Here is a 15317-nt window from a genome sequence, read left to right on the forward strand (position 1 = left end):
GTCCACTAGATTATACGTCACATTAGCGACATCTCATTTAAGGCGGATATCACCATCCGCTAACTGGAGTTGGTTACGCAGTTGAAGAAATTTTTTATTTGAATTGTATTCATTAAATAATATTTTAAATAAAGACATACAAAAGGAAACTGTGTTGAATGATTAGTTCAGAATTTTCACGAGTGATAATTTAAAATATACTTTAAGGCAATTTCTTATAGATTCATTTTTTTTTTTTTTACTCAGATAAAAATAGCAAAGGCATCACATTTTCATACACCTTTAGCTTGATGACCACTGCACAAATGAAGCAATTGAAACAACTTAAATTTAAGAGTTCTCAAGGTGTATATATATATATATCAAATCCAATACATTTTGCAAAATCCAAATCATTTATCATATCAAATTAATTTGCAAAATCAAATTCAAGAGATTTGAATGTTAGAATCAACAAAATGCTAATTCTATTCAGCTGTTTTTTCATTTAACATTTTGAAAATATCATTGACAACATTGAAGGGTTTATACTCAAACTATTGGCTAAAGGTTGCTTCCTAAATTCTAAGACACTTCATGGAACGCCAAATACAGGTTTAGTTCCATACACCTTCCATTGATAAGATGAGAGGCTGTTGTTGCTCCAATTCCCTGTCCTAATTAGTGTCGCGGTGTCAATCTTACCCACAACCCTTCAACAAACATTTCTCAATGGCTGGCCATGCCTTCCTCCTGGCGACTCCAACCTTGGCCAACAGCCCCTCCCCCCCCCCGCTGCTACTCGCCCAAGCCTCCCCAGCTTCTCCTTTACCCATATCCAGATAGCAGATGTTCTGAAAGAGCTGGAAAACCTGGACCCATACAAATCAGCTGGGCTTGACAATCTGGACCCCCTATTTCTGAAACTGTCCGCCGCCATTGTCGCACCCCCTATTACCAGCCTGTTCAACCTCTCCTTCGTATCATCTGAGATCCCCAAGGATTGGAAAGCTGCCGCGGTCATCCCCCTCTTCAAAGGGGGAGACACCCTGGACCCAAACTGTTACAGACCTATATCCATCCTGCCCTGCCTATCTAAGGTCTTCGAAAGCCAAGTCAACAAACAGATCACTGACCATCTCGAATCCCACCGTACCTTCTCCGCTGTGCAATCCGGTTTCCGAGCCGGTCACGGGTGCACCTCAGCCACGCTCAAGGTACTAAACGATGTCATAACCGCCATCGATAAAAGACATTACTGTGCAGCCGTCTTCATCGACCTGGCCAAGGCTTTCGACTCTGTCAATCACCATATTCTTATCGGCAGACTCAGTAGCCTGGGTTTTTCTAATGACTGCCTTGCCTGGTTCACCAACTACTTTGCAGACAGAGTTCAGTGTGTCAAATCGGAGGGCATGTTGTCCGGTCCTCTGGCAGTCTCTATGGGGGTACCACAGGGTTCAATTCTCGGGCCGACTCTTTTCTCTGTATACATCAATGATGTTGCTCTTGCTGCGGGCGATTCCCTGATCCACCTCTATGCAGACGACACCATTCTGTACACTTCCGGCCCTTCCTTGGACACTGTGCTATCTAACCTCCAAACGAGCTTCAATGCCATACAACACTCCTTCCGTGGCCTCCAACTGCTCTTAAACGCTAGTAAAACCAAATGCATGCTTTTCAACCGTTCGCTGCCTGCACCCGCACGCCCGACTAGCATCACCACCCTGGACGGTTCCGACCTAGAATATGTGGACATCTATAAGTACCTAGGTGTCTGGCTAGACTGCAAACTCTCCTTCCAGACTCATATCAAACATCTCCAATCCAAAATCAAATCTAGAGTCGTCTTTCTATTCCGCAACAAAGCCTCCTTCACTCACGCCGCCAAACTTACCCTAGTAAAACTGACTATCCTACCGATCCTCGACTTCGGCGATGTCATCTACAAAATAGCTTCCAATACTCTACTCAGCAAACTGGATGCAGTCTATCACAGTGCCATCCGTTTTGTTACTAAAGCACCTTATACGACCCACCACTGCGACCTGTATGCCCTAGTCGGCTGGCCCTCGCTACATGTTCGTCGTCAGACCCACTGGCTCCAGGTCATCTACAAGGCTATGCTAGGTAAAGTGCCGCCTTATCTCAGTTCACTGGTCACGATGGCTACACCCACCCGTAGCACGCGCTCCAGCAGGTGTATCTCACTGATCATCCCTAAAGCCAAAACCTCATTTGGACGCCTTTCCTTCCAGTTCTCTGCTGCCTGCGACTGGAACGAATTGCAAAAATCTCTGAAGTTGGAGATTTTTATCTCCCTCAACAACTTTAAAAATCTGCTATCCGAGCAGCTAACCGATCGCTGCAGCTGTACATAGTCCATCTGTAAACTACCCACCCAATTTACCTACCTCACCCCCCATACTGCTTTTATTTATTTACTTTTCTGCTCTTTTGCACACCAGTATCTCTTCTTGCACATGATCATCTGATGATTTATCACTCCAGTGTTAATCTGCTAAATTGTAATTATTCGATTTATTGCCTACCCCCTCATGCCTTTTGCACACATTGTATATAGATTCTCTTTTTTCTACCATGTTATTGACTTGTTTATTGTTTACTCCATGTGTAACTCTGTGTTGTTGTCTGTTCACACTGCTATGCTTTATCTTGGCCAGGTCGCAGTTGCAAATGAGAACTTGTTCTTAACTAGCCTACCTGGTTAAATAAAGGTGAAAAAAAAAAAAAAACTCAATGCTATTCTCATAGAGATAGATAGAGGACTCTAGTGGCGAAAAGTCTGTTTTAGCATGGGCTATTCTCATAGAGATAGATAGAGGACTCTAGTGGCCAAAAGTCTGTTTTAGCATGGGCTATTCTCATAGAGATAGATAGAGGACTCTAGTGGCGAAAAGTCTGTTTTAGCATGGGCTATTCTCATAGAGATAGATAGAGGACTCTAGTGGCCAAAAGTCTGTTTTAGCATGGACTATTCTCATAGAGATAGATAGAGGACTCTAGTGGCCAAAAGTCTGTTTTAGCATGGGCTATTCTCATAGAGATAGATAGAGGACTCTAGTGGCCAAAATGTCTGTTTTAGCATGGGCTATTCTCATAGTCTGTTTTAGCATGGGCTATTCTCATAGAGATAGATAGAGGACTCTAGTGGCCAAAATGTCTGTTTTAGCATGGGCTATTCTCATAGTCTGTTTTAGCATGGGCTATTCTCATAGAGATAGTCTGTTTTAGCATGGGCAGCGCCATTGTCATTGAGGACTTTCACCATTTTGAAGTAGTCAACTGGATGGGACTTCCTATTGGTTAAGGAAGGATCACATGATTCCATCCAGGTCATCAAGAGGGATAAGCCAATTAATTATACTTACTTACTGCCAGTGTACCTGTTCAAACCCTCTAGGGGGCAGTATGCACCCTTTCAGTTTGTTTACCAACTCATAGAAGTAGTGGAAGACCAACTAATTCAAAACGGAGATGGCCTCCATGGCTCTGGCCATATGCTCTCACAGACGCCTTTATGAGACAGATACAATGATGCCCTGTCTATCTATACGGAACAAAAATATAAATGCAATATGCAACAATTTCAACAATTTTACTTAGTTACAGTTCAGATAAGGAACTTAGTCAGTTGAAATACATTTATTAGGGCCTAATCTATGGGCATGGGTGGACAGGGAGGCCCAGCCAGGCCCAGCCAATCGGAATGAGTTTTTCCCCACAAAAGGGCTTTCTTACAGACAGAAATACTCCTCAGTTTCATCAGCTGTCCAGGTGGCTGGTCTCAGACGATCCCGCAGGTGACGAAGCCGGATGTGGAGGTCCTGGGCTGGCACGTGGTCTGCGGTTGTTTGGCCAGTTGGACATTCGGACAAATTCTCTAAAACAACATTGGAGGCGGCTTATGGTAGAAAAATGAACATTCAATTATCTGGCAACAGCTCTGGTGGACATTCCTGCAGTCCGCATGCCAATTGCGTGCTCCCTCAAAACTTGAGACATCTGTGGCATTGTGTTGTGTGACAAAACTGCACATTTTAGAGTGGCCCTGTATTGTCCCCAGCACAAGCTGCACCAGTTTAATCAGCTTCTTGATATGGCACACTTGGCAGGTGGATGGATTATCTTGGCAAAGGAAAAAATGCTCACTAACAGGGATGTAAACAAAATTTGTGCACAAAATGTGAGAGAAATAAGCTTTTTGTGTGTATGTAATTCTATATTTCTTTTCTCTCTAATCATAAATCAACCAAATAACTTTTCTATACATTTCCATGACATGTTCTTTTTCACATGGGGAATGTGTGAAACTCACTTTTCAGCCTGAAGTGTCCCCACTAGCGTGGAAGAATTGATAGCTTTACTGTAGTAAGACGCTTTGGGAGAGCGATCGTCAGATCATCAGATCATGTGTTCTGTGTTATTAAAGGTCAGAGTTTATACTTGTATCACAGTCAAAACAAAATAAAACATTTTTTTGTATCACAGTCAAAACAAAATAAAACATTTTTTTATGTTAATCTTAAACGTTTGCACAACAAAGAGACGTTGCAGAGGTCCTGGATTTACTCAAAACAAATCGTATTTGTCACATGCGATGTTGCAGAGGTCCTGGATTTACTCAAATCAAATCTTATTTGTCACATGCGCCGAATACAACAGGTGTAAACCTTACAGTGAAATGCCGAATACAACAGGTGTAAACCTTACAGTGAAATGCCGAATACAACAGGTGTAAACCTTACAGTGAAATGCCGAATACAACAGGTGTAGTAGACCTTACAGTGAAATGCTTACTTACAAGCCCAAGGGACCACCAGACTGCTAATTAACCAATAATCTGATAAATCATATTTTACCAAAGGACACACAGAGTGACAGAGTATTTCAGATATCGAATGTACCAAATGAATGATTGTGTAGTTAATGCCTTTCACTATGTTCTGTGTAATGAATTTCAGATACTCCCCAGCAATGATAAATATGAGGTTATTACCATGTTAAATATGCTGCCTATGGAATCCCAAGGAAATTACATGAACATTGAAATGGGTTTTATGACTGCACAAAGAAGGTACAGAAAGTTTATGGATATAATTATTTATGAACAGAATCTTACTCAATGGCTGCGTTTACATAGAATTATATAAAAAATAAAAAATCCACAGATTTTGATTATTTTGACCACATAGATCAGCTCTGATTGGTCATAAGACCAATTAGTGGAAAATAGATTAGGGGCTTTGTAAAATGCAACCAACCACACCTTCTTTCACACATGGACTGAAGTGGGAATGACTGACCCAAAGCTCGACAAATCAGAGGTCAAGTACACTGACAGTTACCGCCTCCTCTGAAAGAACTATAAAATACTTTTGACTGACATTCATTTGTCTTCAGAAAACTGTCTACGTCCCAACGGGAACAAGGTCCACGAGCGTTCTTCTATTATCAGTCAGCAAATCAAATCAAATCATTTATATAGCCTTTCGTACATCAGCTAATATCTCAAAGTGCTGTACAGAAACCCAGCCTAAAAACCCAAACAGCAAGCAATGCAGGTGTAGAAACACGGTGGCTAGGAAAAAAAGCAGGCGGTTTTAGGCTGGTGGCAGGCGGCAAATGTGATGAACAGCGTCTAGCATGAACAAAGACACAAATTCTCAGTCAAAAACATAAGTCGGAACACAGCCTCGCTATTCTCTCATGTGATTTCAGGTCCTCTGACTGGGAAAATGTCTTTCCGCAATGAGAGCAGTGGTATATCTTCTCCTGTGTCTTTGTGTGTTTTAATTCATGCTCTTTCAGGGTACCTGACTGGGTAAATCTCTTTTCACATTGGGAGCATTGGTAGGGCTTTTCTCCTGTGTGTATTCTCTCATGCGTTTTCAGGGCCCCTAACTGGTTAAAACTCTTTCCGCACTGGGGGCATTGGTAGGGCTTCTCACCAGTGTGTGTTCTCTTATGTTCTTTCAGGTGCCCTAGCTGGGTAAATCTCTTTCCACAGTCTGAGCAGTGGTAAGGCTTCACTCCAGAGTGTATTCTCTCATGTATTTTCCGGTCCCATAACCGGGTAAAACTCTTTCCACACTGGGAGCAGTGGTGTGGTCTTGCTGGTTTGGGCGTCTCTGGATCTGGTTCACCCGAAGGACTCTTCCTGCCATCGGAGTGAGAGTCTGGTCTCTCTTCTGCCAAAGACAAACAGAGTCATTGGTTAAACAGAGACATGAATAAAACCTCCACTTGATCAAACTGTATTCCGATGAGGTTTAATCCCCACTAGACTTTGGCGGTATACCATATACAGTGCCTTGCAAAAGTATTCATCCCCCTTGGCGTTTTTCCTATTTTGTTGCATTACAACCTGTAATTTAAATGGATATTTATTTGGATTTCATGTAATGGACATACACAAAATAGTTCAAATTGGTGAAGTGAAATGAAAAAAAGTATTTATTTCAAAAAATTATAAAAAAATCTAAAACGGATAAGTGTTGCGTGCATATATATTCACCCCCTTTGCTATGAAGCCACTAAATAAGATTTGGTGCAACCAACTACCTTTAGAAGTCACATAATTAGTTAAATAAAGTTCACATGTGTGCAATCTAAGTGTCACATGATATCAGTATATATATATATATACCTGTTCTGAAAAGCCCCAGAGTCTACAACACCACTAAGCAAGCGGCACCATGAAGACCAAGGAGCTCTCCAAACAGGTCAGGGACAAAGTTGTGAAGAAGTACAGATCAGGGTTGGGTTATAAAAAAATATCAGAAACTTTGAACATCCCACGGAGCACCATTAAATCCATTATTAAAAATGGAATGAATATGGCACCAGAACAAACCTGCCAAGAGAGGGCCGCCCATCAAAACTCACAGACCAGGCAAGGAGGGAATTAATCAGAGAGGCAACAAAGAGGCCAAAGATAACCCTGAAGGAGCTGCAAAGCTCCACAGCGGAGATTGGAATATCTGTCCATAGGACCACTTTAAGCCATACACTCCACAGAGCTGGGCTTTACGGAAGAGTGGGCAGAAAAAAATCAATTGCTTAAAGAATAAAATAAGCAAGCATGTTTGGTGTTCACCAAAAGGCATGTGGGAGACTCCTCAAACATATAGAAGAAAGTATTCTGGTCAGATGAGACAAAAATTTTGCTAAAGGGCCATCAAGGAAAACACTATGTCTGGCGCAAACCCAACACCTCTCATCACCCCGAGAACACCATCCCCACAGTGAAGCATGGGGGGAGGTGAATTTTGATTTTGGGGGGGTGAATAGTTATGCATGCTCAAGTTCTTAGCTTTTTTGTCTTATTTCTTGTTTGTTTCACAAGAAAAAAAAAATTCATCTTCAAAGTGGTATGCATGTTGTGTAAATCAAATGATACAAACCCCCCCAAAATCTATTTTAATTCCAGGTTGTAAGGCAACAAAATCAGAAAAATGCCAAGGGGGGTGAATACTTTCACAAACCACTGTACCAAGAGCGAGAGAGGCAGACAGAGAGCGAGGGAGGGGTTGTCCAGACTGTTTTAACAGAGTGAAAAGGAGAGAGAGAGGGGCAGACAGAGAGAAAGGGAGAGAGAGGGAGAGGCAGACAGAGAGAGAGGGAGGGGTTGTCCAGACTGTTTTAACAGAGAGAAAGGGAGAGAGAGAGAGAGGCAGACAGAGAGAGAGAAAGGGAGAGAGAGAGAGGGGGGTTGTTCAGACTGATTTAACAGAGTGAAAAGGAGAGAGAGAGAGGCAGACAGAGAGAAAGGGAGAGAGGGGGAGGGGCAGACAGAGAGAAAGGGAGAGAGAGAGAGAGAGGCAGACAGAGAGAAAGGGAGAGAGGGGGAGGGGCAGACAGAGAGAAAAAGAGAGAGGGGGAGGGGCAGACACAGAGAAAGGGAGAGAGAGGGAGAGGCAGACAGAGAGAAATGGAGAGAGGGGGAGGGGCAGACAGAGAGAAAGGGAGAGAGAGAGAGAGAGGCAGACAGAGAGAAAGGGAGAGAGGGGGAGGGGCAGACAGAGAGAAAAAGAGAGAGGGGGAGGGGCAGACACAGAGAAAGGGAGAGAGAGGGAGAGGCAGACAGAGAGAAATGGAGAGAGGTTGTCTAGACTAAGACTGTTTTAACACTCTTGTTTTGACAACCAGACAACAGAAAGACTAAGAAAACAGCTATGAGCTGAACATAACAGTCAGTGGAAGGGAGGGAGGACAGTAACAGGAGACACTATGAGCTGAACATAACAGTCAGTGGAAGAGAGGACAGTAACAGGAGACACTATGAGCTGAACATAACAGTCAGTAGAAGAGAGGACAGTAGCAGGAGACACTATGAGCTGAACATAACAGTATGTCAGTGGAAGAGAGGACAGTAACAGGAGACACTATGAGCTGAACATAACAGTCAGTGGAAGAGAGGACAGTAACAGGAGACACTATGAGCTGAACATAACAGTCAGTGGAAGAGAGGATAGTAACAGGAGACACTATGAGCTGAACATAACAGTCAGTGGAAGAGAGGACAGTAACAGGAGACACTATGAGCTGAACATAACAGTCAGTGGAAGAGAGGACAGTAACAGGAGACACTATGAGCTGAACATAACAGTCAGTGGAAGAGAGGACAGTAACAGGAGACACTATGAGCTGAACATAACAGTCAGTGGAAGAGAGGACAGTAACAGGAGACACTATGAGCTGGACATAACAGTAAGTCAGTGGAAGAGAGGACAGTAACAGGAGACACTATGAGCTGAACATAACAGTCAGTGGAAGAGAGGACAGTAACAGGAGACACTATGAGCTGAACATAACAGTCAGTAGAAGAGAGGACAGTAACAGGAGACACTATGAGCTGAACATAACAGTCAGTGGAAGGGAGGACAGTAACAGGAGACACTATGAGCTGGACATAACAGTCAGTGGAAGAGAGGACAGTAACAGGAGACACTATGAGCTGAACATAACAGTCAGTAGAAGAGAGGACAGTAACAGGAGACACTATGAGCTGGACATAACAGTAAGTCAGTGGAAGAGAGGACAGTAACAGGAGACACTATGAGCTGAACATAACAGTCAGTGGAAGAGAGGACAGTAACAGGAGACACTATGAGCTGAACATAACAGTCAGTAGAAGAGAAGACAGTAACAGGAGACACTATGAGCTGAACATAACAGTCAGTAGAAGAGAAGACAGTAACAGGAGACACTATGAGCTGAACATAACAGTCAGTGGAAGAGAGGACAGTAACAGGAGACACTATGAGCTGAACATAACAGTCAGTGGAAGAGAGGACAGTAACAGGAGACACTATGAGCTGAACATAACAGTCAGTGGAAGAGAGGACAGTAACAGGAGACACTATGAGCTGAACATAACAGTCAGTGGAAGAGAGGACAGTAACAGGAGACACTATGAGCTGAACATAACAGTCAGTGGAAGAGAGGACAGTAACAGGAGACACTGAGCTGAACATAACAGTCAGTGGAAGAGAGGACAGTAACAGGAGACACTGAGCTGAACTTAACAGAACAATATATCCTAAATGCAAGAATTTCGAAACACCCGCAATTTTTTTTTTGCTAAACACAAAATTTGATCCATTGTTAACATTCCATTACACATAAGAGTCATTTGACTCTTACTGTCGTCTGCAACTGTGTTAAAACAGTGTACAGCAGTGGAGGCTGCTGATGGGAGGACGGCTCATAATAATGGCTGGAATTGAGTCAAATGGAACGGCATCAAACACATCAAAGACCTGGTTTCCATGTGGTTGATACCATTCCATTGACTCCATTCCAGCCATCGTCCTCCCATCAGCAGCCTCCACTGCTGTACAGTCATTTTGAATTTGTTAAATTATTTTTGATGTGAAAGAAGAGAGATTTAGGTTTCCAGAACCCTACCGCAATTGGAATTGATTTACAACTGGAATCGATTTACAACTGGAATCTAAATAAATACGGGAGTACTTGGCTGTGTTGGCTTCCAGAGCCAATCCCCCTTCAAACAGAACATGTTAGGTCCTTGGCCTAAGGAGTAACGTTGGACTCCTATAGTCCAATACCAGGCTACTCCTATAGTCCAATACCAGGCTACTCCTATAGTCCAATACCAGGCTACACCTATAGTCCAATACCAGGCTACTCCTATAGTCCAATACCAGGCTACTCCTATAGTCCAATACCAGGCTACTCCTATAGTCCAATACCAGGCTACTCCTATAGTCCAATACCAGGCTACTCCTATAGTCCAATACCAGGCTACTCCTATAGTCCAATACCAGGCTACTCCTATAGTCCAATACCAGGCTACACCTATAGTCCAATACCAGGCTACTCCTATAGTCCAATACCAGGCTACTCCTATAGTCCAATACCAGGCTACTCCTATAGTCCAATACCAGGCTACTCCTATAGTCCAATACCAGGCTACTCCTATAGTCCAATACCAGGCTACTCCTATAGTCCAATACCAGGCTACGAGGGAAGCATTTGATCCGTTATTAACCTTTTGTTGGTGCACCCCCAGTCTTTATAGCTTCAACAATTCCTACAGTACTGAACAACATAGTCAAGTGTAGAACTTCAGTAGAATGCTCCTTTAAAACCCCACATTAGTTCAACAACTGCAGAGTTTGTGTCCCTGTTTTTAAGACAGTACTCACTGGTGTTAATCAGATCTCCAGTCTCCCCCTCCTCTTCATCATCATCCCCCTCATCTTTCACTCTCAAAGCTTCTTCCTCCTCTTTCACACCAAAAATGTCCTCTTCTTCCTTCACTAAAACATCCTCTTTCACCCTGAAACCTTCTTCCTCTCCTTTCACTGTGACAGTCATGTCCTTCTCCTCCTCTTTCACCCTGAAACCTTCTTCCTCTCCTTTCACTGTAACAGTCATGTCCTTCTCCTCCTCTTTCACCCTGAAACCTTCTTCCTCTCCTTTCACTGTGACAGACATCTCCTCCTTCACTCTAAAAACGGAGTCCTCTTCTATCTCCACTTCTGTCATTGTAACATACATCGCCTCATTTACTCCAGAACCTTGTTCTACCGTGACATTATCATCTTCTTCTTTCAATGTGATATGTGCCTTCTCCTCTTCTTTCATCCCGAACGCTTCTTTTTCCTCCTCTTCCTCTATCACGACAATGTTCAGGCCATGCGCTTCTTCTTTAGCAGGGTGGGAGTCATTTAGTGAGTTCATGTCCTGATACGTTAGCTAATTCGCATTATCGACTAGCCTAGTGCTAGGCTATTTTAACCAGCTAGCTGACTAACAGCGTCAGTACGAAATGGAGTAACTTTATACGCAGACAGCGTGTTTAAAACACTGATGTCTATACACACACGTAATGGTCCAAAGAGCTCCAATGTTTTGGTTGTATGTTGCTAGGGAGCTACGGATGTGGTTGAATCATTAACCGTATTGTTGTTATCCGGTCCCGTCCACTGGATTATACGTCACGCCTGAAGCTTCACTTGAAAGACGCACATCGCCATCTGCTGACTGGAAAGTGTAACGCAGTTTAGGAAAAGTATTCACGACATTGTTTAATCTGGCAAATAATGTCACAAGTCATTTCAAAACAACTCTTCTCTTCTTACAGAGCTGTAAGAAGTAAGTTAAGAGAACACACGATAGAGTCCAGTCAATGTGTGGGTAGAGTCTAGTCTAGTGAGTGTGTGGGTAGAGTCTAGTGAGTGTGTGGGTAGAGTCTAGTGAGTGTGTGGGTAGAGTCTAGTCTAGTGAGTGTGTGGGTAGAGTCTAGTGAGTGTGTGGGTAGAGTCTAGTCTAGTCAGTGTGTGGGTAGAGTCTAGTCTAGTGAGTGTGTGGGTAGAGTCTAGTCTAGTCAGTGTGTTGGTAGAGTCTAGTCTAGTCAGTGTGTGGGTAGAGTCTAGTCTAGTCAGTGTGTGGGTAGAGTCTAGTCTAGTCAGTGTGTTGGTAGAGTCTAGTCTAGTCAGTGTGTGGGTAGAGTCTAGTCTAGTCAGTGTGTGGGTAGAGTCTAGTCTAGTCAGTGTGTTGGTAGAGTCTAGTCTAGTCAGTGTGTGGGTAGAGTCTAGTCTAGTCAGTGTGTGGGTAGAGTCTAGTCTAGTGAGTGTGTGGGTAGAGTCTAGTCTAGTCAGTGTGTTGGTAGAGTCTAGTCTAGTGAGTGTGTGGCTAGAGTCTAGTGAGTGTGTTGGTAGAGTCTAGTCTAGTGAGTGTGTGGCTAGAGTCTAGTGAGTGTGTTGGTAGAGTCCAGTCAGTGTGTGGGTAGAGTCTAGTCCAGTCAGTGTGTGGGTAGAGTCTAGTCTAGTGAGTGTGTGGGTAGAGTCTAGTCTAGTGAGTGTGTGGCTAGAGTCTAGTGAGTGTGTTGGTAGAGTCCAGTCAGTGTGTGGGTAGAGTCTAGTCAGTGAATGTGTGGGTAGAGTCCAGTGAGTGTGTGGGTAGAGTCCAGTGAGTGTGTGGGTAGAGCCCAGTGAGTGTGTGGGTAGAGCCTAGTCAGTGTGTGGGTAGAGTCTAGTCAGTGTGTGGGTAGAGTCTAGTCAGTGTGTGGGTAGAGCCTAGTCAGTGTGTGGGTAGAGCCTAGTCAGTGTGTGGGTAGAGTCTAGTCAGTGTGTGGGTAGAGTCTAGTCAGTGTGTGGGTAGAGCCTAGTCAGTGTGTGGGTAGAGTCTAGTCAGTGTGTGGGTAGAGCCTAGTCAGTGTGTGGGTAGAGTCTAGTCCAGTCAGTGTGTGGGTAGAGTCTAGTCAGTGTGTGGGTAGAGTCTAGTCTAGTGAATGTGTGGGTAGAGTCTAGTCAGTGTGTGGGTAGAGTCTAGTCTAGTCAGTGTGTTGGTAGAGTCTAGTCTAGTGAGTGTGTGGGTAGAGTCTAGTCTAGTGAGTGTGTTGGTAGAGTCTAGTCTAGTGAGTGTGTGGGTAGAGTCTAGTCTAGTGAGTGTGTGGGTAGAGTCTAGTCTAGTGAGTGTGTGGGTAGAGTCTAGTCTAGTCAGTGTGTGGGTAGAGTCTAGTCTAGTCAGTGTGTGGGTAGAGTCTAGTCAGTGTGTGGGTAGAGTCTAGTCTAGTCAGTGTGTGGCTAGAGTCTAGTGAGTGTGTTGGTAGAGTCCAGTCAGTGTGTGGGTAGAGTTTAGTCAGTGAATGTGTGGGTAGAGTCTAGTGAGTGTGTGGGTAGAGTCTAGTGAGTGTGTGGGTAGAGTCTAGTCTAGTCAGTGTGTGGGTAGAGACTAGTCAGTATGCGGGTAGAGTCCAGTCAGTGTGTGGGTAGAGTCTAGTCTAGTCAGTGTGTGGGTAGAGTCTAGTCTAGTCAGTGTGTGGGTAGAGTCTAGTCTAGTCAGTGTGCGGGTAGAGTCTAGTCTAGTCAGTGTGTGGGTAGAGCCTAGTCTAGTCAGTGTGTGGGTAGAGTCTAGTCTAGTCAGAGTGAGTGTAGAGTCTAGTCAGTGTGTGGGTAGAGTCTAGTAAATCAGTGGGTAGAGTCTTCTGGGTTGGGGGGGTAGAAGCTGTTCAGAAGCCTTTTGATCCCATACTTGGTACTCCAGTACTGCTTGCTGTGCTTTAACAGAGAGAACGGTCTATGACTTGGCGTAGCTGGAGTCTTCGACAATTTTGAGGGCCTTTCTTGGACACTGCCTGGAGGTCCTGGATGGGAGTTCGGCCCCAGTGATTAACTCTCTGTAGCGCTTTTGCGGTTGAATGCTGAGCAGTTGCTTTACCAGGCGGTGATGCAGCCAGTCAAGATGCTCTCAATGGTGCAGGTGTAGAACCTTTTGAGGATCTGATGGACCCATGCCAAGTCTTTTCAGCCTCCTGAGGGGGAATAGGTGTTGTCGTACCCTCTTCATGACTGTGTTGGTGTGTTTGGACCATGATGTGGGTAGAGTCCAGTGAGTGTGTGGGTAGAGTCCAGTGAGTGTGTGGGTAGAGCCCAGTGAGTGTGTGGGTAGAGCCCAGTGAGTGTGTGGGTAGAGCCCAGTGAGTGTGTGGGTAGAGTCCAGTGAGTGTGCGGTCTGTGTTTTTGGACCATGATAGTTCCTTAGTGACGTGGAACACCGAGGAACTTGAAGCTCTCGACCCTGTCCACTACAGCCCCGTCGATGTGAATGGGTTTGGCTTTCCGTTTCCTGTAGTCCACGATCAGCTCCTTTGTCTTTCCCACGTTGAGGGAGAGGCTGTTGTCCTTGCACCACACTGCCAGGTCTCCGAGAGGTTGAAAATGTCTGAGTATGCCTCTGGTCATCCGCTTCTGCGGCATTGTGAATGTTAACCTGTTTAAAGGTTTTACTCCAGGGTTTCCCAAACTCAGGCCTTGGGGCCCCAAGGGGTGCACGTTTTGTTTTTCGCCCTCCTAGCACTCCACAGTTGATTCAAATAATCAACTAATCATCAAGCTTTAATCATTTGAATCAGCTGTGTAGTGTTAAGGGCAAAAGAACAAAACGTGCACCCCTTGTGATTCTGAGGACCAAGTTTGGGAAATACTGTCTTACTCACATCGGCTATGGAGAGTGTGATCATACAGTCGTCCGGAACAGCTGGTGCTCTAACGTATGGTTTAGTGTTGCTTGCCTCGAAGCGAGCATAGAAGGCATTTATCTCGTCTGGTAGGCAATCATCTCTGGGCAGCTCTCGTCTGGGTTTCCTTTTGTAATGCCTGATAGATTCAACAGCAGGATCAATGAGTTAGTTAGCTAACTTGCCCAAATATATATACACTATATACCAAAGGTATGTGGACACCTGCTCGTCGAACAACTCATTCCAAAATCATGTGCATTAATATGGAGTTGGTCCCCCCTTTGCTGCTATAACAGCCTCCACTGGGAAGGCTTTCCACTAGATGTTAGAGCATTGCTGCAGGGACTTGCTTCCATTCAGCCAAAAGAGCATTAGGGAGGTCTGGCACTGATGTTGGGCGATTAGGCCTTGCTCGCAGTCGCCGTTCCAATTCATCCCAAAGGTGTTTGATGGGGTTGAGGTCAGGGCTCTGTGAAGGTCAGTCAAGTTCTTCCACACCGATCTCGAAAAAACAATTTCTGTATGGACCTCGCTTTGTGCACGGGGGAATTGTCATGTTGAAATAGGAAAGGGCCTTCCCCAAACTGTTGCCACGAAGTTGGAAAAACAGCCCATGAAAATGATTCCTCCTCCACCAAACTTTACAGTTGGCACTATGCATTTGGGCAGGTAGTGTTCTCCTGGCATCCGCCAAACCCAGATTGGTCTATCAGAATGCCAGATGGTGAAGTGTGATTCATCACTCCAGAGTCCAATGGGCTGAGCGCTTTACATCACTCCAGAGTCCAATGGGCTGAGCGCTTTACATCACTCCAGAGTA

At 44.5% G+C, this 15317-nt stretch overlaps 1 protein-coding gene across 1 annotated transcript; it reads right to left on the reverse strand.

Annotated features, from left to right (window-relative positions):
- Positions 1-3642: 3642 nt before the first annotated feature.
- Positions 3643-11443, reverse strand: LOC129839302 (zinc finger protein with KRAB and SCAN domains 1-like). Its single transcript, XM_055906618.1, has 2 exons — positions 10677-11443; positions 3643-6194 (listed from the first exon to the last, which is right to left on the reverse strand). The coding sequence occupies exons 1-2, from the start codon at positions 11212-11214 to the stop codon at positions 5674-5676; spliced, it is 1059 nt and encodes a 352-aa protein (XP_055762593.1). The 5' UTR covers positions 11215-11443; the 3' UTR covers positions 3643-5673.
- Positions 11444-15317: the final 3874 nt, after the last annotated feature.

Source organism: Salvelinus fontinalis, chromosome 40, assembly GCF_029448725.1.
Source record: "Salvelinus fontinalis isolate EN_2023a chromosome 40, ASM2944872v1, whole genome shotgun sequence".
Taxonomy (NCBI): domain Eukaryota; kingdom Metazoa; phylum Chordata; class Actinopteri; order Salmoniformes; family Salmonidae; genus Salvelinus; species Salvelinus fontinalis.